This window comes from Pelodiscus sinensis, chromosome 6, assembly GCF_052426305.1.
Source record: "Pelodiscus sinensis isolate ZL-2025 chromosome 6, ASM5242630v1, whole genome shotgun sequence".
Lineage (NCBI taxonomy): Eukaryota > Metazoa > Chordata > Testudines > Trionychidae > Pelodiscus > Pelodiscus sinensis.
The window spans coordinates 67,938,333-67,963,262 of NC_143057.1; the positions used below are offsets into that span (position 1 = coordinate 67,938,333).

At 39.3% G+C, this 24,930-nt stretch overlaps 1 protein-coding gene across 15 annotated transcripts in view; it reads right to left on the reverse strand.

Annotated features, from left to right (window-relative positions):
* PPIP5K2 (diphosphoinositol pentakisphosphate kinase 2) overlaps positions 1-24,930 on the reverse strand; it is a 90,381-nt gene that overhangs the window by 29,895 nt on the left and 35,556 nt on the right. For all 15 annotated transcript variants that reach the window (XM_075932058.2, XM_075932056.2, XM_025181268.3 and 12 more), the window contains exons 9-24: positions 24,212-24,333; positions 21,022-21,123; positions 20,374-20,460; positions 19,678-19,753; positions 19,458-19,567; positions 18,439-18,524; positions 17,718-17,843; positions 17,498-17,619; positions 16,097-16,279; positions 13,203-13,344; positions 11,301-11,524; positions 10,183-10,310; positions 9,722-9,836; positions 2,109-2,216; positions 1,909-2,025; positions 836-1,009 (exon numbers count right to left, since the gene is read on the reverse strand). In XM_075932058.2, coding sequence (XP_075788173.1) covers positions 836-1,009; positions 1,909-2,025; positions 2,109-2,216; positions 9,722-9,836; positions 10,183-10,310; positions 11,301-11,524; positions 13,203-13,344; positions 16,097-16,279; positions 17,498-17,619; positions 17,718-17,843; positions 18,439-18,524; positions 19,458-19,567; positions 19,678-19,753; positions 20,374-20,460; positions 21,022-21,123; positions 24,212-24,333 — 2,022 coding nt within the window. The remainder of the gene's footprint in view (positions 1-835; positions 1,010-1,908; positions 2,026-2,108; positions 2,217-9,721; positions 9,837-10,182; positions 10,311-11,300; positions 11,525-13,202; positions 13,345-16,096; positions 16,280-17,497; positions 17,620-17,717; positions 17,844-18,438; positions 18,525-19,457; positions 19,568-19,677; positions 19,754-20,373; positions 20,461-21,021; positions 21,124-24,211; positions 24,334-24,930) is intronic.

The window sequence follows — 24,930 nt, forward strand, 5'->3', positions numbered from 1 at the left end:
TCCTCCCTTCCCCACAAGAAAAGCCAGAGTGGAGCCAAAGCAGGGCGCATGGTGGAGGGCTATCCAGCATTGTGCCCCCATAAGATTGGAGCCAGAGCCAGCTTCCTGGGCGTCTGTGGGGAGAAGAGAGGAACCCCTGAGACGCCATACCGCATCCAACTTCCAGGGAAGTGCACATACTGCTCTTCTCCTTCCCACAGGAAATGCTGGAGCAGAGCCTAAGTGGGGCGCATGGTGGAGAGAGCAGCACGGCCCACGTAGGAGGGTTAAATCTTGGCATACCAGTTCGGAAAAGCTGCTGACCCCTGCCTCAAAGCATGCTACCAATTTGCTCCTTTCCCTTCAATCACTGTGCCAGTGGAATCAGTTACTCCCTTTGAAAGTTAATTGTAGATGGCGACATTTTCTTACGGTCACCTCTCTTCTCCCTCCTCCCCACTCCTCTCAATCCCCACAAATGAAAAAGCTCAATGTTTGTTTTGTTTCCATTAGCGCAGTCTTGTGAGAATGAATACGCAAGCAATGTATGTTAGTCAGCTTGGAAAAGGAGTTGAGACTAAAAAGAAGTGTGTATTCATTTTCATAGCATAAGAGTTATATAATAAGATTTGAAATACTAAGGAAAAGAAGAATTTATATGGTCAAATAATCATCTGCTGTTTCTGAAACTCCTTTCAGACAACCATTGTCATGGAGAATTTCACATGGAATAAAAGCATCACTTTGAGAGAAATGACACCATTCTGTTTTTGTGTAATCAAAAACAGAATAGTCTGCTTTTTTGTTAGAAGTAAATAAAAAATACATTTCAGTAGACATGCACCAAAACACTTACTTCAACAGAACCAATCTTCCTGGATCTCGGAAGGGGCGACTTTCTGTGTATGTGAATTGGGTCTGACACTACTGGCTTGACCATCACTACTGATCGATCCGTTTCATCCCTTTTAGAAGCATGTGACTCCTCATCACTATCATTTTTATGCGAAATTTTCTTTGAGCCTTCATTCTACAAGTAAAGTTAAGTTAGCTCTATATAAGTTAGCTACCCACTCTGTAATATTTGGACACAGATATCCATTAAATAAATCAAGAATGCAAAATGCTTAAATTATTCTAGGTATAATAGTGTTAATTATATCCATGAAGTTTAGTGACATATAAAGGTTCTTAAACCATAAAAATACTGTTTTTATACACCCAGAACAAGAATTTGCTACTTTAACTATTTTCTACCACACATGCCAATGTTGCCATAATTAATATTGCCATAATTAACATGTTCACACCATGTCTTTTTACACTTTTCACTGAATATGCAAAGGGTAAAATCATAGAGTCATTGAAGTTAGTGACAGAATTCCCACTGGCCCTATTTAAGTCAATGGCAAAATTGCATCCAGAATCTTAAAATTTGTAACATCAAATGATTTAACTATATAGCTGTACACAGATACAAAATAAAAAAAATATCAATCATCTCTCTAGCCAATATTCCCCAAAATTCCAATTAATCTAATTTTTGAATTGTCATCTTGTGCATTTTTCAGAACACTAGAGAAACAGGACTATCTGATTAAGCCTCTTCTCTTCCATATGAATATTACACAAGGTGAGTCCAACAAATTAGGTAGTCATAAAAGGTTGCAATTATGAAGGAAGTAAAAGAACAAATGAGGGGAGTATACTTTTTTTTTCAAGTAACATATCTCTTTGAAATTAGATGGTCAGAACTGTGATATATAATTATCTGTAATATCTAGTTTATTTTATATGCATACAGTACAATTATTTCAAAACAGAGACTGATTTTTTTAGTTCTCAAATAATTAACACCAAAATTATTGAAACATATTTATGAACCGAGAATCCTAAAACTTTTGTTCTAAAGTATATCAGAAGTATTACCTCTCGGGATGCAGGCCTATATCCAAAACCAGCTGGTAAGTTTTTATCCTCTTCACAGCCTTTAGCTCCTGGACTGAAGTGGAGCTCCACGTGAAAACGTTCCTCTGAAGAAAGTTCCTAAAGACAGTAAATATCTACTCTTTAAAACAGGGTTTGAACAAATCATATTTGTGTATATTTTTACAATTTTGCTTGCTTACCTTGTTTGGATCTTCATAGAGCATGATAACAATCTGGGTCATGTAATTGAGTTCACTGACAATATTGAGATAATCCATAGCTCGTTTCCACTGTTCATCTTTTGATTCCTTAAAGAAATGGAAACATTTTGAAATATATTTTAAATAAAAAGAACTTTTTAAAATAAAATTGAAGTGATTAAAGAGAAAAGGCGATCTTATGACTATTTAAGTCATTTTAAAAAAAATAAAATTTTACATTCATGTAGCATCTCTAAATTAATGAAAATTAAACTTTCTAGAGCAATAAACCAAAGTCTAGTCCTTGAAGTTCAGGCCACATTTAGAATCTTGCAACTGCTATTTTATGGCTGTGGAAATGACTAGAGAATTTCCCATGAGCCAGAGAAATGTACCCTTCCACAAGAATGCCATTAACTGTAAAAATAGTCAATTAAACTCATTTAGGCTGTGTCTACACAGCACTGTAACTCAAAATAAGATTTGTAAATAGCAGATCTTATTTTGATGCTACTTAGAAATAGCTTATTTCATCATTTGGCGGTGTCTACACAGCGCCAAATTTTTAAATAAAGCGCTATTCCAAAACGTCCCTTACTCCTCACAGAATTAGGTTTACAGGGACATAGAAATAGCAAACACTAAATAACGGGCTTGCTGTGAACACATGGGATAGCTATTTCGGGATACTCCGGTATCCTGAAATAGCGTTGCAGCGTAGACGTAATCTCACTGTGCCCATGATAAACGTCTAATAAGTAGTACAAACTCCACTAGAAACTAAGATCCCTTCTGCTCTGCACCACTGGGCAAAGCTGAAGAATCATGCTGATCTGTGCATCCTTATTGTACAAAGGCTCAAGCACAGCCAATAGAAAGAGGGGTTACTTACCTGGCACAGGAATTTGTGGATGCTCCTTTTCAGGTGTGCCTGCACCTTTAACCAAAGATTTCTTACAGCAGTACCCATTTGGCCGAAGCATGTATCCCACACATCCTCATGACCCACACTGAGGCGATGTGAGGCTGTGCAGCCAAACCATACTCAGTCCTTGTTCACCTGAAAATTCCCTAAGAGTAACTAACTCTGGAGAAAAGGGGAAGGATGGCACCCTTTCTTTCTTCAAGTAGTGCCCTTTTGGGTGCTCCACTTCAAGTGACTCCTAAGCAGTAATCCCTTAAAGAGGGAGAAGGTTTGAAGCAGAGTCCAATACAGAAGAGAACTGCACTGGATCTTCTTGCAGGTACCAGGGCATAATGATTAGAAAGGGTATGAACGGAAGACCAAGTTTTTGCTCTACAGAGATAGGGTATGTCTACACTACCACCCTAGTTCGAACTAGGGTGGTTAATGTAGTCAACCGGAGTTGCAAATGAAGCCCGGAATTTGAATTTCCCGGGCTTCATTTGCATGTTGCCGGGCGCCGCCATTTTTAAATGTCCGCTAGTTCGGACTCCACACCCGCGGCTACATGCGGCACGAACTAGGTAGTTCGGATTAGGCTTCCTATTCCGAACTACCGTTACTCCTTGTGGAACGAGGTGTACAGATAGTTCGGAATAGGAAGCCTAATCCGAACTACCTAGTTTGTGCCGAGTGTAGCTGCGGGCATGGAGTCCGTACTAGTGGACATTTAAAAATGGCAGCGCCCGGCAACATGCAAATGAAGCCCGGGAAATTCAAATCCCGGGCTTCATTTGCAACTCCTGTTGACTACATTAACCACCCTAGTTCGAACTAGGGTGGTAGTGTAGACATACCAATACAGAGTAAGGAAGTAGATAATGCTCTTGTAGAACGTGTTATCACTACCTGTTGTATCAAATCTTAAGACAATTGGAGATTCACAGACAACCGGTTTCAAAATTACCAACCCTTCATTTCTGTCTACAATGGTTACAAGTAGTCTAGAAGATTTTCTAAATGGTTTGGTCCTGTCTAGGTCGAAGTCTAATGCATTTCTAACATTCAGAGTATGGAATATAGCTTCTTTACTAGTCCAATTAGGTTTTGGGAAAAAACCAGAAGATTAAAGCTCTGGTGACTGGGGAGTTCAAGAACAGTTAAGGTAAAAATCTTAGATAGGACCATAACAGGAATTCCCTTTGGAAAATATTATAAAACAATTTTCTCCTACCCTTCAGACAAAAATGATCACGAAAAGGCTTCAAAGATAAATAAAAATCTAGCTAGTAGTTCAAACAGATGCTTCATAAAGCCATTGAGTACAGGTTCTGTCCCAGCTAGAAATAGGATCTCAAATTTGCAGGGAGATATTTGACAAACCTTACAGGAATCTTGCTACAGTTGGGTGAATAAAGAGAGAATCCCTCAACCCCCAGGCCACAGCAGCATGTGAAAGACTTTTATGCTGTTAAATGAATATTAAGAGAATGTATAGAAAGACACACTGTCTTCAGCACCAACAGGTAACTCAGTATTCTAGGAAGAGGAGAGCAAGTTGGCAAAATCTTGACAGTTACACCAAAGATGATATTGTTTCAATTTCTGGAGGCAAGTATTTCTTGAGATATTTTCTACTATTAAAAAAAAAATCTGTGAGACACACTTTCTCTTTATTCCCAAGAACCATTGAGGAACCACACTTAGCACCAAACTGAAGTGAAGTTTGATCTGTATCTTGAATCAAGAAGTAAATGACTGATTGAAAGCTTCCCTGAACAGTGAAAGGCAAGTCTGATGCAATAAGGTTACCAAACTTTTCTTGGCCACATTGGTGTAACTAGTATGACACTGGCCCAGTTTTGTTTGATGTTGTTGAGAAGCTTCATAACAGGTGATATATATTAAAAAAAAAAGTCCTTTCATCCATGAATTGAGAAACGGGTCTGCTAGGGACAGAGGATTGAAACATTCCGCCCCATCGGCCCCCTGAGCAATGAGTGATGTATTTTGTTGGCAGCTGCAGCAAACAGAACCACCTACAAGAACCAGCAAGCTGGGAGTATCATGTGAAGGACTCCCCAGATCAGTTCCTATTCATAATTTAGAAAAAGGCCTTCTGAGACAGCTTCTTACTACCTAAGTATTCAAAACACCATGATAGACTGAGGTATTATGTGGCTGGTTATGCACCAATTCTAGAGTTTTATTGCTGTGGCACGGAGTGCTGGTGAATGTTCTCCTCTCCTACAGCTAATATAATACACTCATGTCATGTTGTCTGTCATTACCTTTATTGACTTGAGATCAGAGGTAGAAAGCATAGACAAGCATTTTGGACTGCTCCCAATTCCAAAAGGTTTAGGTGGAAAAGTTGTTCTTGTGGCAATTATTTGCCCTGTATCTTATGAGAACGCATATGTACTCCCCAACCCAAAAGCAAAGTGTCTGATGTTATCATCATGGTAGTAGGAATCTGAATTAATAGAACACCTATGCAGGTCTTGTTCAGGTCCTTCCAGCTCATCCATGTAGACCGTGGAGCCTTAGGAATGATGCAATACACAGAAATACGTGGATATGTATCCCAGCAGTTGAAGGCAATCTCTTACTGAGGGCTGCCCTGAATCTGGAGATAATGTTTGCTAGTGCGAGAAATTTGCTGGTTGCTAGATGTGCTATGCTGTCAATGAATCCAGGGAAGCACCTGGAAAACCTAGAATGTAGGAGTAGGAGGTCTAAACAGACTTTCTGACATTCATTTGAAGGTATAGGTTTTAAACTTGGAAATGGCAGAGATGCTTAATGACTTCTTTGTTTCGGGCTTTACCGAGAAGTCTGATGAAGGAATGCCTAACATAGTGAATGCTAGTAGAAAGGGGGTAGGTTTAAAAGATAAAATAAAAAAAGAACAAGTTAAAAATAACTTAGAAAAGTTAGATATCTGCAAGTCACCAGGACCTGATGAAATGCATCCTAGAATACTCAAGGAGCTGAGAGTGGAGATATCTGAGCCTTTGGCTATCATCTTTGGAAAATCATGGAAGACAGGAGAGATTCCAGAAGACTGGAAAGGGGCAAATATAGTGCCCATCTATAAAAAGGGAAAGAACAACAACCCAGGAAACTACAAACCAGTCAGTTTAACTTCTGTGCCAGGGAAGATAATGGAGCAAGTAATTAAGGAAATCATCTGCAAACACCTGGAAGATAATAAGGTGATAGGGTACAGCCAGCATGGATTTGTAAAGAACAAATTATGTCAGATCAATCTGATAGCTTTCTTTGATAGGATAATGAGTCTTGTGGATAAGGGAGAAGCGGTGGATGTGGTATACCTAGACTTTAGTAAAGCATTTGATTTGGTCTCGCATGATATTCTTATCAATAGACTAGGCAAATACAACTTAGATGCGGCTACTATAAGGTGGGGGCATAAGTGGCTGGATAACTGTTCTCAAAGAGTAATTATTAACAGTTCACAATCCTGCTGGAAAGGCATAACAAGTGGAGTTCCACAGGGGTCTGTTTTGGGACCGGTTCTGTTCAATATCTTCATCAATGATTTAGATAGTGGCAAAGAGATTACGCTTATTAGGTTTGCAGATGATACCAAGCTGGGAGGGGTTACAACTGCTTTGGAGGATAGGGTTACCATTCAAAATGATCTAGACAAATTGGAGAAATGGTCTGAGGTAAATAGGATGAAGTTTAATAAGGACAAATGCAAAGTGTTCCATTTAGGAAGGAACAATCAGTTTCACACATACAGAATGGGAAGCGACTGTCTAGGAAGGAGTACGGCAGAAAGGAATCTAGGGGTTATAGTGGACCACAAGTAGAATATGAGTCAACAGTTGCAAAAAAAGCAAACATAATTCTAGGATGCATTAACAGGTGTGTCGTGAGCAAGACATGAGAAGTCATTCTTCTGCTCTACTCTGTGCTGATTAGGCCTCAGTTGGAGTACTGTGTCCAGTTCTGGGCACCACATTTCTAGAAAGATGTGGAGAAATTGGATAAGGTCCAGAGAAGAGCAACAAGAATTATTAAAGGTCTAGTGAACATGACCTATGAATGAAGACTGAAAGAACTGCGCTTGTTTAGCTTGGAAAAGAGAAGATTGAGAGGGGACATGATAATAGTTTTCAGGTATCTAAAAGGGTGTCACAAGGAGGGGGGAGAAAACTTGTTCTTTTTGGCCTCTCAGGATAGAACAGGAAGCAATGGGCTTAAACTGCAGCAAGGGAGGTTTAGGTTGGACATTAGGAAAAAGTTCCTAACTGACAGGGCGGTTAAACACTGGAATAAATTGCCCAGGGAGGTTGTGGAATCTCCATCTCTGGAGATATTTAAGAGTAGGTTAGATAAATGTCTATCAGAGATGGTCTATCTAGACAGTGCTGGGCCTTGCCATTAGGGCAGGGGATTGGACTTGATGACCTCTTGAGGTCCCTTCCAGTCTTACTATTCTATGATTCTCTGATAAAAAACAGACAACATGTGATCTTTACTAACTTCCAGCACATCCCAATAGGATCTGTCTTATCAACCAATTGTTTAGACATGTGAAAAGGTATTTCTAAATATTAAACCAGAATGGGAGTAGCAACCAGGGTAACTGCCCATGGCCCCATGCCAAAAGGGTCTCATGAAGCTAAGCTGCTTGGGCTTCAGCCCCACCAGAGCAAGGCTCTGGCTTTGCCTTTATGGCCTGGTCTCCAGCAAGTCTAGTGATGATCCTGCTTAATAGACCCCTGAAACTTGCTTGCATTAAGAACCACTGCTCTAAGGGAATCTGAAGCACATTAGGAACTAGCGTCATCAGGTCTTGTAAGGGTCTTGCCATTTATTGAGCCACCCTCATATTTGGCCAGCATGGGGAAAAGAAAAGAGACCAAATCCCATACTCTGCGTTGCCCCTCCAAGTGGTTCAGGGATGGGACTGACCATTTTCCTAATTAGTCCTTTTCCTATGGTGTGTCCCATTGTCCAGTTCAACTCTCTCGTGGCAAATAGGGAGTTAGGAAATGGTGGGGGGAGAGGGAGGGAGCCAGGCTCATCCTCTAATTCCAGCTTCCAGCCCAGGGACCTTGTGATAGCAGCCATCTATTATGTCCTCAGTATCAGCTGCATGGCTACTATGATTCTCTGGGCCACTTTCCCACCATAGGCTCTTCTTGCTGGTACCTGATGATATTTGTACTTTAAAGACGTTCCACAGCATCTTCTTACCCTAGGTCCTTGCACGCAATGAGCTAATGGAAGGGGCATCTTTTTAACCGATATCAGCTGTTTCTTAGTTGGCTGAAAGTGTCCCAGTTAGCCCGTCTTAATTGGTTCTGGAAAGTTCCTGATTGAATTCAGGTGTCTTAATTGGCCTGTCTACTCTAATTGATTCTGGCAAGTTTCTGACTGTTCTGAATTAGTCCTTTTAGCTTATTTTGGAAAGAGAGACCTATTTAATCTGGGGCTAATATACTCGCCTTTTACCACTCTCCTGTAGCTATCTGGCCTGACTCTGTCACATGAGGTGGAGGAGAATGGGTCCTTCGCTGTTCCTTCCAGTGGCATGAAGACCTCATCATGAACTTCTGGTGATAGAATATTCACAGATCCCAGGAAGGCCATCTGTATGTCTTCCAAGAAGGTGACATTTGAGGTCTATCTTCTGCAAAGATGAGGTGGAGCATGGTTCCCCATACAATACCAGGAGTAGTGACCAAATGGGTCTTGACGCTGACAAATGTCTATCACCCATTTATAGGGAAGACTGTCTCTGAAGAGACTATAAAGTCCATAGGGTATTTGACTTCCTGTGTTACTGATAGCAAAGACTGGCCTAAGAGAGAGCCTGCGGAGTATAGTTTCTGTACCAATATAATTGGCAGTGAGAGGCTGGCCTGGCACTGTGATGATCTCAGTTCCCTAGTACCCATGAGGTTTGCCAGTCTTTGGTACAATAGGTGTGGTTCACTGTCCCATGTACTGGAAGAACTGAGACCACTTACAAAAGAATGAGTTTGCTCTACAGGCTTAGCTGAGAACTAGCTGGTTGGCTTTATAGTTCAAGCTGTAGAAGTTCATGCACTAACCTCCAGAGGTCCCACATTTGGTTCCTACTGTTGGTGTTGCATTAATATACCCACAGGTTCAGCAGCTCACTTAGCTTAAAAGCCAGCTCCTCACATGCACCAGCTCCTGGGGAGCTGCCTCACCCCAACACATAACTGCTGAAAGTTTTAAATGTTTATCAGAGTAAATGCATTTTAACATCTCTAGTTTCAATCTACTTACAAGAAAGCACAAAATTCTTAAAAAGTATTTTGCATTACAGCCTGATCTCAGATCTGAATATATGTATATGGATAATGTTTGGTCTTTTCTGAGCACAAGGAATTTAGAGCTCAAATGTTAGCAAATATACTAATGTTTACTAACTTCCATCAAAAAACAAAGTAATTACTTTCCATCTTGTTTTCTGCTAACAAAAAACAATCTTTATGGCATAGATTGGCAATATGTCTTGGGTGCCTAACATTAACCATATTGGAAATCAATATATTTAATAAAATAGGCTACCTGGAAAATCATAACCTAAGAGCGTGAGACACTTAATTCCCATGTCATGTTAGTGGAATTTGATACAAAGGTTCTTCAGAAAATAGTAGCCACAGTCTTAGCTCTAACATGAAAATGCTCAACTTACATCACATAAGGCACCAAAACGAAGAGTAGATAATAAGGAGTGGACATGACTCTCACTTGTGAAATATAACCGAGTGCGAACATGACGTTCAGGAGACATAACACCTCTGGAGTAGCTAAAAACAAAAATATAGGAGAAAACAAAACTAAGGTCAAGTCTACACTGCAATCCTGTGGAGTACTGGGGTCAGTGAGGGTGCCATCAGCAGACAATTTAGCAGGTCCTTTACAAGACTGATAAATCGAACCCCAGAAAAATCAATCAATCTCCAGGTAAGTACAAGCAAAGCCTTAAGACAATCTTTAAGACATTAAAACACACCCATATTAGAATAATGTTACTATAAATAATTTTAAGTAAGCAAAGCTTTACTGATGGTTTGAGGGATTATCTATCTCAGTTGTAGAAACATTTAAGTATTGATGAGAATTTGCAGAACATGTATTATATTCAGAACTTACAGAGGGTGAAGCTTGTTTACAGTGTCGTCATCCTGAGTCCTCTGAAGATCAGAACGAATTTTTCTAACTAGAGGAGTACAATAACCTTTGGCAATCTCTAGTTTCTCAGCCTTGGAAATACCATATTCCTGGACAGAAAAAAATTAACTTTTTGAAACCAAGCTATACAGAACACTGAAGTGAATTTTGAATTCAATTCTCAAACGAAAAAGTAGCTAGCTATCTGCCATCCTTGTGGCTGAAAACCAATGGATTTTAAGTTTCTGAATGTGGACAAAGAAAGTCCACTGGAAATGCATGAATGGAAAGCATGTTTCCCTGGGCAGCAACAGCAAAGTACCAAGCTCTATCATACTAGGATGAATCAGATTTTTGAAACACTGTTCTTGTGTGTCCTAACTGAAATGAGGAGACATTTTACTTTTTCATTTGACCACCAACAGTTGCAAGCAAGGGTGCCAGACGAGGGAGGTCCAAGCTGTACTATTTTGTTCAGCAATGTGAATGACTAACAACATTTTATTTTGTTGTCCGATTAGTCTCTCTCGTCAGAAATAACAGAATGAAATTGGTATCTGTATTTAATGGATAGCATAACATTTAAAACAAAACTAAAATGCATTTTAGAAAGAAAAAGCTTCATTTTGATCTAAATTCTTTACCATTTTGCCTAATTTCACTTAACTAAATCTAACTGTGCCCCTTACAAACAGCCTGAGAAGGAGTCTTGTAAGCAAAAGGGCTGACAAAAAATATCCAACTTCAGACATGAACATCTTCGATTACTTCAGTTATACTGCCCTCCGTAATTTATGAAGAATAGTCATTATGGAGGTCTTAGTTTCAGCACATTGAGCTAATGGAAACTAAGATCCAGTCACATTAATGTAAGCTTCTACAAACTCACTCTAAACATTAACAGATTTGATGGTCTATGAACTAATTTATTTTGTAGCCAGTCATGGTGTACTCTACCATTGACATTCAATCTCTTCAGTAAACCGAAGGTCATGTTGGAACCTCTAGTGACTGCAAAATACAGAACTTTCCAGAAACAGGAGACAGCAAACATCTTCCCCATATTTTTATTCTATGACATATTAACATGAAGTGCTTACCTGAGGGATTACAATGTCAGCTAATGCCTTCGATAGTCTGTATAATTCCATTGTGTTTTCTAATTTTAAGGAGCCATTATGTTGGACATCGTATTTTATACAGTCATATATATCAGGGATTTTGCTGATGTCATATCTTCCATTCTTTGTTTTAAAGTCTTTTTCCAGCTTGGCCCACCTGCGCAGCATTAACTCTAGTGTTTCACTATGGTAGAGTTGAATATCTAAATAGATACAAGATTTTATTCTTATTTAATATTAATCAGACAATCAGTTTAAGTTATAGTCTTACAAAGTATTTTACAGATAAAACAACATTAGTTCACTCCACAGAACAAATGCATTAAGGCAAAGTTGCCAGAACTGTGAATACTACTACAAAGATACTTAAAATCATTATCTGAAGAGCTCAGAGATAACAATGACATGTTTGGGTACCTTTTGAACTCTCAGTTTTCACTGCTACTAACATGGAACTGCTACTATCATGTCTGCTGTAACCCCAAATCCTTCTTCAAATTGCATTACTAGGTCTTCAAATAGAACTAAATCATAGATATTCAAACCATATTACTTATATATAGTGTAGTTTTATGAACTATTTGGGGTCTTCTTAAAAAAATTAGATTAAAATATATTTTTCTGAGGATATGTGACTGGTTTCCCAGCTACTTCTGCACACACCCTAAGTGCTAAAGCCAGTAACACTGGGATCCAGGAGACTGGCAAGAGCACCAGAGATGTTGCCTCAAATTACCAACAAGAGACTTGGATGGGGAAAAGGAGCAGTAAATGGTAGAACATCCATTTATCCTTTGGCGTAGAGACAATTTGGTTCGGCCAATATACATGGCAGAATGGACATAAATCAGACATCAGGAATGGTAACACATAAACCTGTAGGGGAACATTTCACCCTCTCTGGACATTCAGTAATGGATTTAAAAGTAGCCATCCTTCTACAAAAGAATTTCAAAAACCAATTACAAAGGGAGACAGCTGAATTGGAATTCATCTGTAATTTCAATACTATCTAAAGCTATAAGATGCAGGAGTTCCTAAAGTAGCATTAGCAAAAATCTGTGAAATAATGAAATTAATGAGGAAAGGGCACCTCCCTTCTGCACATCCTTTCAGGGGTAGGAAATCTTTTTTCTGTCAGGGGGTCAGTGGCCCACGGGGAGGAAGGTGGGAGGAGAGAAAAAAAATCAGTTGTGGGCAATATACCTCAAGAAGGGATATGGAGTGTTGGGGCTTCCATTAGGCTCCAGGGCGAGGCCAGAACCAGAGGGGTTCAGGATGCAGGAAGAGGCTTCAGACTGGGGCAGAGAGGTGGGCTGCAAGTTAGGAGTTTAGGAGGGGATCAAGGCTAACGCCCAGGGGTTTGGAGTGTAGAAGTGGGGGGTTGGGTTGCAGGAAGAGGTCCAGCATGCAGGCCCTAGCCAGGTGGCATTTACTTCAGGAGGCTACTGACTGGTGGTACAGTGGAGCTAAGGCAGGCCCCCTGCTTGTCCTGACTCTGCACTGCTCCCAGATGAGGCCAGAATGTCTGGCCCCAAGCAGAGTGCCAAAGCAACTCTGTATATTGTGCATTGCCCAGGCCTGCATGCACTGCTCCTTAAGGTCCCACTGGCTGTCTCCCCCAGCCAATGGGAGCCACAAAGCTGGCACTGGAAGCCGGGGTAATGTACAGAGCTTCTCTGATTGCTGTTACACAAAGTGGTAGCAAGACAGGCTCAGGACTTCTGGCCTATGGTGCGGAAACTTGCTGTGGGCAGCTGGATGAAATGAAGCAGCAGGCTGGATACAGTCTACAAGCAGCAGATTAGGTTCCCCACCCGTGTATTTAATTAGGGGTCTCAAACAGAAATCAAATAAAACAATTAAAAATATTTCAGTTACCTGCAGACTTGGGATCTTCCATTCGCTGCCTGATTTGAGAAGTCAAACTCTGGATCAAGGAATAAACCTTGTCACATGTTCTCACAGGATTTCTGATCAGCTTCATTGATTTTATCAGAGAGATGCTTCCAGATGGAGTAAGCTGCAGTATGAGATAAAACAAAAACATTCCTTACCAAACTAGTTGTATCTAGAGCTAGGAAATCCTAACAAAACAACCTCTCCCCACATCTTTCGATTCTCAACTTTCTAAACTCCCTTAAAGCAAGAGTCTCAAACTCACAGCACATGAGCCATCTATAGCTGGAACATTTTTACAATCTGGCCTGGGAGTCCCGTGGAGGAGTGGGGTTCCATATCCAGCCCCCAAGCCCTGCCACTTCCTGTCTCTACCCCACCCTCTCCTCTTATTGCACTCCTTCTCCCGAGGGACGGGACCTCAGTGGTCCCTGGGGCAGTGGCATGGGGCAGCGGCAGAGGTCAAGCCCCCTTACACTCAACATGGCAACAGGAGCCAGAGGAAAGCACAGTGCACTCAGTAAGCACACACTCTCCATTTTGCTGTACTTCCCCATGCTGCAATGTATGCAGGGGCCGCCAGCAGTAATCCACAAGGTCGTGCCCCTCAGGGGCAAGTGGAGTAATGCGGGGCAAGAGGTCAGAGGGATGGCAGGAAGGAGCAGGACTTGGGGATGACTATCAACACGTTTTCCTTCCCCCCCTGGGAATTCTGGGCCATATTGTGAAAATGCTCTATGTTGAGACTCCTGCCTTAAAGTCAGAATTAACACACTGTAGCAGGGATGTGAATGACTAGTCTCTTCCCCTCACTCCCTAGCTGCCTCTTTCTGATAGAGGCAGCAAGGGATGCAGGAAGGGACGCTTCAAAGCAGCAGTGCCGCCTGGAGCTTGGGGCCAGATCCCAGCTCCACGCAGTGCTGCCGCTTTGAAATGCCACAGGGAGCCTGAAATCAGGCTCCACTAGGTGTTTAAAAGCAGCAGGGCTGCGTAGAGCCTGGGGTCAGCGGGGGACTCCCCCGCTGACCCTGGACTCCATGCTGTGCTGCTGCTCTGAAACACCCCCTCCTGCATCAACTATCTGATTATCCAAATAATGGACATTTTACATCCCTACACTGTAATATAAATCAAAAGCAGCAAGCTTAATCCAAGTGTCAAAAGCGAAGGCTTAGATGACAAACAATTCTGCATTGAATATCGCAGCATTGTCAGGAATGGAATTAAGCTTTCCTCTTATGTTAATTATGTATTCTCAAAAGTAAGAATTCTGAGGAAGTTCAAAACTTTGTGAAAAGATTTAAAGATTTATTGTATTTTGTTTTTAACAACTTCTTTAATATTGAAAAAAAACAATTTCTCAAGAGAAATCAGAAAGGTAGATAGACTAAGCTAAATGAATCCTAATCTATCATGAAAGGAATTTTATATAACAAAATTTGATTGGACAGAGAAGGTAACCAGGATTCTGACAGTAACTGATTTTCTAAAAAAGCCAATAATACATGGCTGCTCCTGTCATGTTTTTATTTCTTTCAGGATAGAACAAAACTTAGCAGGAACCAAATCAATCATTCAGACCTCAACTAATCATTTAACTTAAGGAGCCAAGCATGATCACCATTAAGTAAGCCAGTAATGCTGTATAAGGCATTGGAGAGTGACTGAACACTTGTTGATTAACCTTCACTTTTTTAAAAAGGAGTTCAGGATAAGAAAAAGCAGTCCAATCAGAATATTTTCATATTTTAGGAGCACCTGCAGGATCTTCCCCCCCCTTTTTTTTTCCAGAAAGAAATCTAGCACCCTATTCAGTTCTTTACCCCATATATGTGGAGATCAGGTCCAGAAGTAGCAATAAAATCTGAAGCAAGCACATACTGCCTTGCAATTGCCTACTTACTACAGCAGTTATCTAAGTGCCATGAAGGTAGGGGAGACGTATTTTTGAAAATGTAGAAAAATATCCTAAAAATGTTTAAAATGAATTTAAATTGCTATTGAATTATTGTTTAAAAGTGCAATTAAAACTCGGATTAATCATGACTATATTTTTAAATCTACTTTTGCATTAATTACTAGAGTTCACTGAGATTGACAGCCCTAAATAAAACCTAGACAAATACAACCCAGACAAAATTTTGTATATTTTGCTTCACAGAAAACTAATCCTGCCAACAATCTTGTAGAAAGATAGGCCTACAATGAGTTTGAGTGAATTCAGGCATTAAAATGAAATTTAGATATTATCCTGAGCAATAGGATGAAATATAACAAAACAGAATTAAAATTATGAAAAAGGAGAATTGATTGTATTAAATATGTAATGACCCTAGAAATCCCAGTGTTATTTTATTTCAGGTTTGGGTTAAGGTAATCAAAATAAAGAAAACATGGTTAACTAGGCACCAGATTCAACAAATAACTAGATATGTGGTCTGTCTAGAGAAAAATGATTAGTCTTGAAGTTGAGAAATATGGCAAAAGAAGGAAAGAAAATGACAACTTTGAAAAGGGGACTCAACCATTAAGTTTTTTAAGACCATACAAAAAGGTAGGGCACAGACTTAAAATGGCCTTCTCTGGCTTTAGGTAAGGTCTTACAACCAGCAATGACAAAGATTTTAGGGATTTCTTTGTCAGAGCTTTTCCTTACTATTCTGGTGTCGTATCGTGTCTCCCAAGTAAGATCCTATTGTGAATATTTTGGCCAATATGTGTAACTGAAAAGTTGCTAGAATTATAAATGTGATATGCTTGTATTGGTACTTTGGACATTACCAATCCTCAGTGGCCTTTGGACTAATTGTGTGAACACTGGATTGTAGCAAACTAATACATTTCTGTTGGAAATAATTTCTCTAATATCTACTGACCTTTTCATAGTCTTCAGGTGTAAATTCTCTGTCCCTCTGGAGTATTTCATGGAGCCTTGCTTTAACACGATGCTGGCAGCTGCTTAAGGAATCACTGTCACTGTCCAATAAGCCATTCATATTAGCACTTTTCACCATTTGAACAAGAATAGGAGTCAGCTCTCCCTCTAAAGCCAGTAACCCCTGAGAAAAAGAATACAGCTATTCAGAAATGAACAAACATAAAGAAGGAGTAATGCAGCTATTTTAAGCTAAGATGTTAATGTAGATGCCACAGTATATTATTCAAGTAACTTGCCATTATCTTAAGTGTTGAGATTACAAAAACTCACTCAATGAAATCATTGTATAGCTTACTGCATGTGCTCTCTCTCTCTCTTTCTCCTCCCTATATTTAGGATACCTAATATATATTACTGTTATTTGCAATAGGAATAAGCACTAAAACTTCTGCTACAAAGAGAATGAGTGGCAAACTTAAGCAGGAACTGAGCTTCTGGGCTGGGAAGTCTTTCTGGTACAAAGATAGGTAAAGAACTGTGAAAGTTTGGTTAAAAAAAGTTTCTAATTCTGCATGGAGGTTGTTAAGATTTTTTTTTTTTTTTTTACAGATCATATCTAAAAGTTCACAGGGCTCAAGGATACGGAACAGGACTTTTTAATTTTACAAAATTACCCTACAACTTTTAAAGCATAACAAAATTACTATATGCACAACTGAACAGCATAATGATTAAGAGCATTTCTTTTGTCAGATAAAATAATTAGTAAGTGGTGAGATGTGGTTAAGACATTTCTGCTCTAACAATCTTACTAAAGGATATTCCGGTAGAAAATAAGTTTATATTGTACAATCTTGTAATAGCCTATATTAAAAAAAAACTAAATCAGGTTATATTAATTTTACATCTCTGGTTTTATCAAAGCATAAAAGCAACCCAGTATTCGGTGTGTAATTTGTCTTCTTTACATAGGTCCCATGCAACTAGAGCACTTACTATCTCAGTTCAGTTCCTAAAATCATGCCTATAATTTGTCATAGTTTGTTGGAACTTTCAGATTAACAAATATTTAAAAGGCATGGAGATTAAGATACCTTTTCATCCTCAAAAGTGGTCTACTGAAAGAACTAAGGAACACTTCAGGGGCTACATAAATAAAAGCTTGTACTGCAGCTTAACAGGCTAAATGCCTTCTGATGCTTGGAAGGCTTCAAATGCAAGAGAAGTGAATTTGAATCTCTTTTCATGAGCACTAAATAATTTATTTTTAAATTAAACTTTTCTTTTTGTTCCATAGGTTGCAATAAAACCCTGTATTTCCCTTAACTTGCTAGAGAACACACATAAGATTCTTAAGATTTTCACATTTCCTTGTTGAAAATACAACTTCACATAGTACCTTTGCAAAAGCTGCTGCAGTCATCTGAACTCGTCCTTCATCAGATGCATATATTTTCAGATCATGTCGATAAGTACTATGTAATCTAAGTAAACCACATCCAGGAAATCCAGCATAATCTCCTACCAAACAAATATTTTTTTTCAGAGACTCTTGTAAATGTAATGATATCATGTATGTTTAAAAGGCTAATTTAAATCATATAGCACAAGAAGATTACCTTGTCCACCTGGGTACATGCATCTAAAAGCTCTCCCTAGCTCCTCAGCCTGGACCCTGCCTGCAGGGGTCAGTTCACCTCCCCATTTCAGAACTAGAAGCAGGGATGGTTCATTTCTTCTGTTATCTAATTATATGCAGACAAATCAGTTAAAATAATTATCAACAAATGAAAATGTTTATTTAAAGAATATTAGATAATTATTAAATTAATCTTAAAGAAATATCAGAACTGACACATTGAGGTTTGTGTGCTTCAAGAAAGGGACTTCAACATTTGAGTCTCTTGCCATTCTAATAGCAAAATACCCCACTTGGTCAGTTAAAGCTAATACTTAATTCTGAAGACATCTATAGTTTAGATACTTTAAAAACAAATGAGACTTATATTACAGTGAAAACAAAGGAAGTGAAAGTAAGCACTAAAATTAATCAGCAGTCAGGAAATTCACAAGTATTGAATTTTAAATACCTTGGCATTATTGTATGTTTAAGGGTTTTTTCTGTATGAAAAGAATTAAGAGTACTAGGAGATATATGGAAAACTTAGACTTAGACACTTAGCAATTGCTAATCACAGTAACTCATCACAAGAAGATGTTGCTGAATATTTAGCCATAGTTCAAGTCCTTGTTTTATTTAATACTGTATTAACAATTAGGAGGTTAATTGTTTAAGTTCTACATACTCATACAAGGGAGTATGTATTGGTTATACTATACCTTCTTCTTCACTAGAAGTTTTCTGACAGCCATGAGGGAGATAGGTTAACTGGACTTTGCGATTTATGCCAGAGAAATGTCCATACCTAAAGCGAGGAGAAAAACACTCTTTACCATAAATTGACAGATTTTCCAATATATATCAATACTATCATACTGCTCTATCAATTAAGGATACAACAAATTCTTGAATTTTAATTGATTTTCATACTAACTTTCTAATTTTGCTGATTTGTAAATATGAAATAAAATTTGTCATATGGTCATATTTGCCATTATGAAATACTATCTATTTTTTTTCCCAATCATGCTGCCCAAGAAACTTCATCTCTCTCCCACCAGAAATAAACACTCCCATCCATCCACACTTTCCAGCTGCATGATTAATTTATTCCACTTTGGTAGCATGAGTGTCCTGATTTGATTTGATCTGATCTGACATATACTGATAGCCTCTACAGGTTGGACCTCCCTGGTCCTGCAACACTAGGGCAAATCAGAGACTTTTCTGGACCATGGGTGGTGTCCTCTGCCACCAGCCCCAAGCCAACTGGCTCTCTGCCTCTGGCCCTCTCTATTTCCTGTCCCCTCCGAGCCAGGCTGTCTGCCCTGCTGTCACCAGTTCTCCAGGCTCCAGCCCCATGTTGCCACAGTTGTTAGACACTATACAAACACATAGCAAGAGGCAGATACTTTCCCCAAAAGCTTATAATCTACATACATGACAGGATAAGGCAAAGGAAGTATTTTCCCCACCATACAGACAAGAAATTGAGGAAACAGGTTACATTAAGTCATTTGTCCAAGGTGTCACAGTAAGTAAACCAGACCTCCTCAATTCCAGTACAATATCTTAAAATGACGAAACTATCCCTTCTCTCAATAGATTGAAAAATTCAGATTAATCTTGTCATACATTAATTTATCAACTGATAAGATAATTGGTTTTGAAAGCTAATGAGATCAAAACAAAGTCATTCCAGTTCTGACATGATGAGGATTATATAGTAGATCCTTACATCTCCAAAACAGTCTTCAACTGCTCAAGTTTTGCTTTGCTTTCTTCAATTTCAGAGTCATTATTTTGTCCAAGCTCTAGTAGGAGCTGTCTTGCTATATCAAGCACTTCCTAAAAAAACAAACAAAACAAACAAAAACCAATCACCACTATACATAAGTAAGGAATTCTATTATTAATCAGTTACAGAACTCAGAAAAAGAATATTAAGATAGACTTGCCTGTAACTGTTTTGGTTTCTTCAGTTTTAGCTTTCCAGACTTATATCCATCACATTTTTCAAAGAGATCAAAAAATCTTTACGAGAAAACATACAGATTAAAGGAGCATCTACTAAGAATGTTGACAAATATTAATGCTCTTTAAGGTAACCAGAAGATTTGCAATAAAAACAAACCGAAAAGATGGAACTAACATCCACCAATATCCAATCTCAATACCCCACAATTATGAAGAGTTTGTTCTTATATGCACTAGGTATGTAATAGTGTAGTCAACTAAACAAACACTGAATGAACAGCTAGCATAGGGATAAATAGCAGTGCAGACGGTGAGGCACTGTTTAAACTGGAAGAATGCCTAATATAGTTGAATCTTAGGGTATATAGCATACCTGGCTCACTACTTGCCCATGCCATACTACAATATTATTTCTAGCAGGGTGGTGGCTCAGGCTGGAGCTTTTCACCACAACAATGAAGAACTCTAGCAACAGAAAAAGGGTCAGGCAGGGTGGAGGCAGCAGGAAGAAAGGTTCCATTAATGAGCCTTTCCCCAATGAAGCCTTTCACTGCTAAATGTAGCTACACATTGCAGACAGTGTTGATACAGCCTACCTCTTATTGCAGCATGTAGCACATGTACTTTACATGGTACTCCAAATGTAAATAAGGTCTCTTTAGCCAAAATTGGCTTACCTCTGATGTTTAACTTCCATTTTCATTTTTTGCTTTGGAGTACGGTCCCCATGACGTATTACAGCTATAACGCATCTCAGCTCCATCCTGAACATTTAAAAAAGGACAAGTTACATTTCCCAGTTTTATACACCACTTATGGTTTTTATATTAAATGCATGAGTCTGACAGACAGTTACTTAGTCTACAAAAAATGCTTGACAAAATATTGAAATGACTGAAAGAACTTAAGGTTATCTGAAAATTATGTCAGGCAATGTAATTTACTATAAATTTTGTTTTTATGACTTAGTTAACTACAGAATAGCGATTTTAAGTAGTTTTTTAAACAAATCCATTTTAAGGTTTCTTTAGTAAAAAGAGCATGTTTATTAAAAATGTGTGTTAAGCTGACACTAGAATATTTATTAGCAACGAAGCGAGCTATTTTTAGAAAAGACTACACTTGAAAATCGGCTGTTCTATACTCAGCTTTACTAAGGATAACAAACTTCCATTACTGGAACAGCAATTGCAATTGACTTCTAGTTTTCATTGCACACAACAAGTGTTCATAGACGAAAGCTCAAACACCTTGAGAGAAGAGAAAATTCACAGAGGTTATATAAGAACTTTGCACAATTCAGCTACTGCTACTTTTTTTCTTACATTGTTCCAGATGTTGTTGGCACAATAGGGATATCTTCAGCTTCCAAAGGTATTGACCAAGGTATTTGAAACTGAGGAGCAAGTTCTCGCATTATGATATTTCTAAACAGCAAAAACCAAAAATTTACCACTAAATTAAAATGCTGAAATACTGAATGTAGTCCGTTTTTATCAATAACTGTTTATTAGATCAACACTGAGCACTGGATGGGTACTTACAGGTGTATTTTTATTTTAATAGTATTTAAATATTTGAAAAGTCTGGTCTCAATAGCTACAAAGACGACAACCTAACATTATGTGCATAATGTTAGCAGAGTAAGCTCTTATAAGAGATTCCTTTAGTCTATTCTAGAAAGTACAGATTGGAGCTCCCTGGTCCGGCACCATTATGACCTAACTGGCCCCCTGCGCTATCTTCTACCATCGGAATTCCTGGCTCTCTCCCCCCACAGCAGCTCAGCTGAACCACGCACCAACTCCCAGGCCCCAATCCTCCTGCAGCACACCGTTTCTCTCTGATCCTGGAACATCTGTGGTCATGCCAAACTATAGATGTTGCTGGACCTGAGAACCCTGGATTTTAGAGGTACAACCTGTATGTTAAAATACACCAATTTAAAGTTTATCACTGTTTGTATAGGATTGATTCTTGAGGACTTTACAGGATGGCATAATGTATCTTAGATGCTTGCCTTACTCTATGAAGAATGATTTCTGGGTTTCCCAAACTTAGTGCAAGCCTACTATTGATTTAGCTCTGCTATAACATTGCTTATTTTTAACATAAGGAAGAAATGCTGATGTAAACTGTTTATAGAATGATAGGAATCTAGCCTCAGTTGACTTTGTAAAATTGAAAAAGTGCTCTAGGATCTTCAGAATTCCTGCCACTAAATCTAAGCAGCAAGACTGTAATTGATGTTATTAGCTAAGATTAAATTTAACAGGAATTATTTCCCTTTTCTCACCTTGTGTGATTCAGCCTTTTTGCTCTACACCACTATTATACTCTTGTTTTAAGGACAGTTTAACTGGCCAACACAGAATCACTTCAGTTTATGGGAAACAATTCAGTGGTATGGTAAGCAGAGATAAAAGAGCCTGGTTGAAGGAAGGGAGGGCAGTTAGGATCCTTCCATAATGCATCAATTCTGGTCAAAGGCTTTGTCTACACTACCAAGAATTGTTGGCAGAAGTTGTCCATCTTTAACTAAAACTGCTGTGGCATGTGGTCACTGGCTCCCTGAGCAAGTGAAATGCATTCACATCAGCAGCTCTTACATCGACACAAGAGGCAATCAACTGTGGTAGTTATCCCACTGCAACTGGCTGCAGGATGCTTTGGGAAGGATTTGTAATGCCTCATGGGTTTGGTACAATGCCATATAATGCAAGTTCTCAATTCCATCATTACAGGGGCATCCTAGTAGATTGTCAACTGCTTATTTCCACTGAAGCCAGGGGGTGAGAAGGAAGAGGAGAGTATCACGCCTTCAACAGGCAGATAACAGGCTGACTGACCTATACTGAGGCAGGGAGAAGGGGGACCTCCTTCTCAATGTCAGCCCCCTGCATTGCTCAGCATAGCAGTCTCTCCAGAAGAAGCCCATTCTGCCTACGGTTCTGCAATTCCTTCTACATTCTCCCACAGCCTCTTCAGCTGCAGGAGGAGCAGCATCATGAGTAACCCTGTGCTCTCTCCTTGATTGAAAATGTCAAAAGCAGCACAGCGGTCTCTTTCCCCTCATCCCCTACTTCAGGCTGGGTCACTATGTTCCTAGTGCAGGGCAGAACAAGAGCATTCCAATGATTTGTTCCAAAGGGAGTGGCAGACTCAGCTGCCAGATACTTCCAGAAGATTAGAAAGGAGAGTGGCACATGGATGCAGGGCAGCATAGATCAAAACACTGAACAGAAAGATCAGGACAGGCATTGTGGGATAATGGCAGAAGCCAGTTCTGTTGACCAGGGGTTTCAAACTCTTGACCCATTGGCCATCTATGGCCAGAGAGCATTTTCACAATCTTGTCTGGGAGTTCCAGCAAGGGTATCTGTCCATACCCTTTCATAAGCCCTGGACCTCCCCCGCCCCCAGTTTTCTCTCCCCCGCATTTTCCTAAGCGACCTGACCTGGGGCGGGGGGGGGGGGGCTGATACAGGGTGGCAGCAAGGGTTGAGCATCCCTGCACTCAACGTGGCAATAGGAGCCAGGAGGAAAATGAGGAACTGAATGCAATGGGAGGCAGAAGGCGAGGTGGTAGCAGGAAGGGCTTGGAGGACAGATATGGACACATACCACTTGGGTCACCAGGATTCCTGGGCTGGATTATGAAACTGTTCTGGCTATAGCTGGCCCACAATCAATTAGTTTATGACCTCTGCTGTTGACAAAACAAACAGCAGTGCCTACTGATACTTTGTGGATAATAAAGGGGAGGGAAAAGAAAAAAAAAAGTTTCTCATAATGGTGGAAGTATTTTGTTGCAGAGACTGGCAAAAAAGTTGCGATGTGTATGCACTCACTTGTCACCAAAAGGCAGTTTGGGGGCAACAAAACTTGGTAGTGTAGACAAATCATTAATTTTCAGCTGTTTGGGTTGTAGCCAATGTGAATTACAGTAGTCTGATGTCTGCCTAATACAATGAAGCAGCAAAAGACATGATGAAATTAGCATCAGGATGAAGGCAGTGAAAAGGTGTGCTTTCAACCAACCTTCGTACAGTACACCTCAACTTCCACTTCTTATTTGGGCTATAACCCTAGTAAATCTGTTAAGCAAATTTAACAAGTTAACATATTTCTTTATTTTTCTCTATAGCAAATATGTTCTCCAATGGCTTTTGGATTCTGCAACTGTCACTAACGGCATAAGGGAATGCACACGGAAATAAAATCTAAAGACTTTTACAAACTTATACCTGGATACATTTTTTTAATTTCTATTTATTCTTGATAATACTCACTTTAAAAGCAAAGGCTTTTCCTGTTTAACAAAAAACAAAACAAAAACAAAACAAAAACACTATCTAGACAATTCCTTGAACTTGTTCCAACCCTCAAATAAAAGGAGTCCTCAAAAATGTGCAAGATAGCAATACTTTGGAAACTGGATGAAAACTTCCATAGCAGACAAATGATTATTTATCATATATGCCAATCCTATAACATTAATTAATGAACACTTACCCAAGTATCTTCGCACAATCATCATAATATTTCATGGAATTCTTCACAAAACTGAAGCCATTGACGTCACAGACATAAGATTGTCCATTAGCACGCAACAAGTCAAAGCCACAAACTGTTTGCTGTTAAGAATAAACATTGAGAAATACAGTTTCTATTTCAGTCAAGGGTCTTGTGTTTCGAGACCTGCATGTTAAGTATGGTTCTGATCTGAAAAGGCAACACAAAAATGGTATTATGGGTTCTATATTTGTTGTTCTTCAGTGACTCCATATTAAATCTGCTCATTTTACACCCATTCCCTAATTACTAGCCTTACATCCCAACTTGAGTTCTTAGCTTCTCACACATGACTAGCAGCCTGAATTTTGCAGGCCAAATTCTGCTTTCAGTTTCACTTGAGTATCCAGACGATCTTTAGAGCTCCAATTGGACTGAAGAATATTCTTTTTCTGTTAGTGGTAAGTGATAAGGGGAGAGAAATACCCATATCACACACTCTTCTCATCCCTCAGAATTAACCAAAACTAAGCTATTTATAAGCTTGAGTAGTAAGTCTATTTTTAACAGTCACATTTTAGAAAATTATTTGTATTACTGTAGCACGTTGGAGCTTTAACAGGTGAGGCTTACCAGTTCTGGTTAACTCCCTGCTACGGGCAAGTAGCTGCTCCAGCCCTTTGGGGCCCACCACAGGCAGGGGCTGCTCTAACCAGACA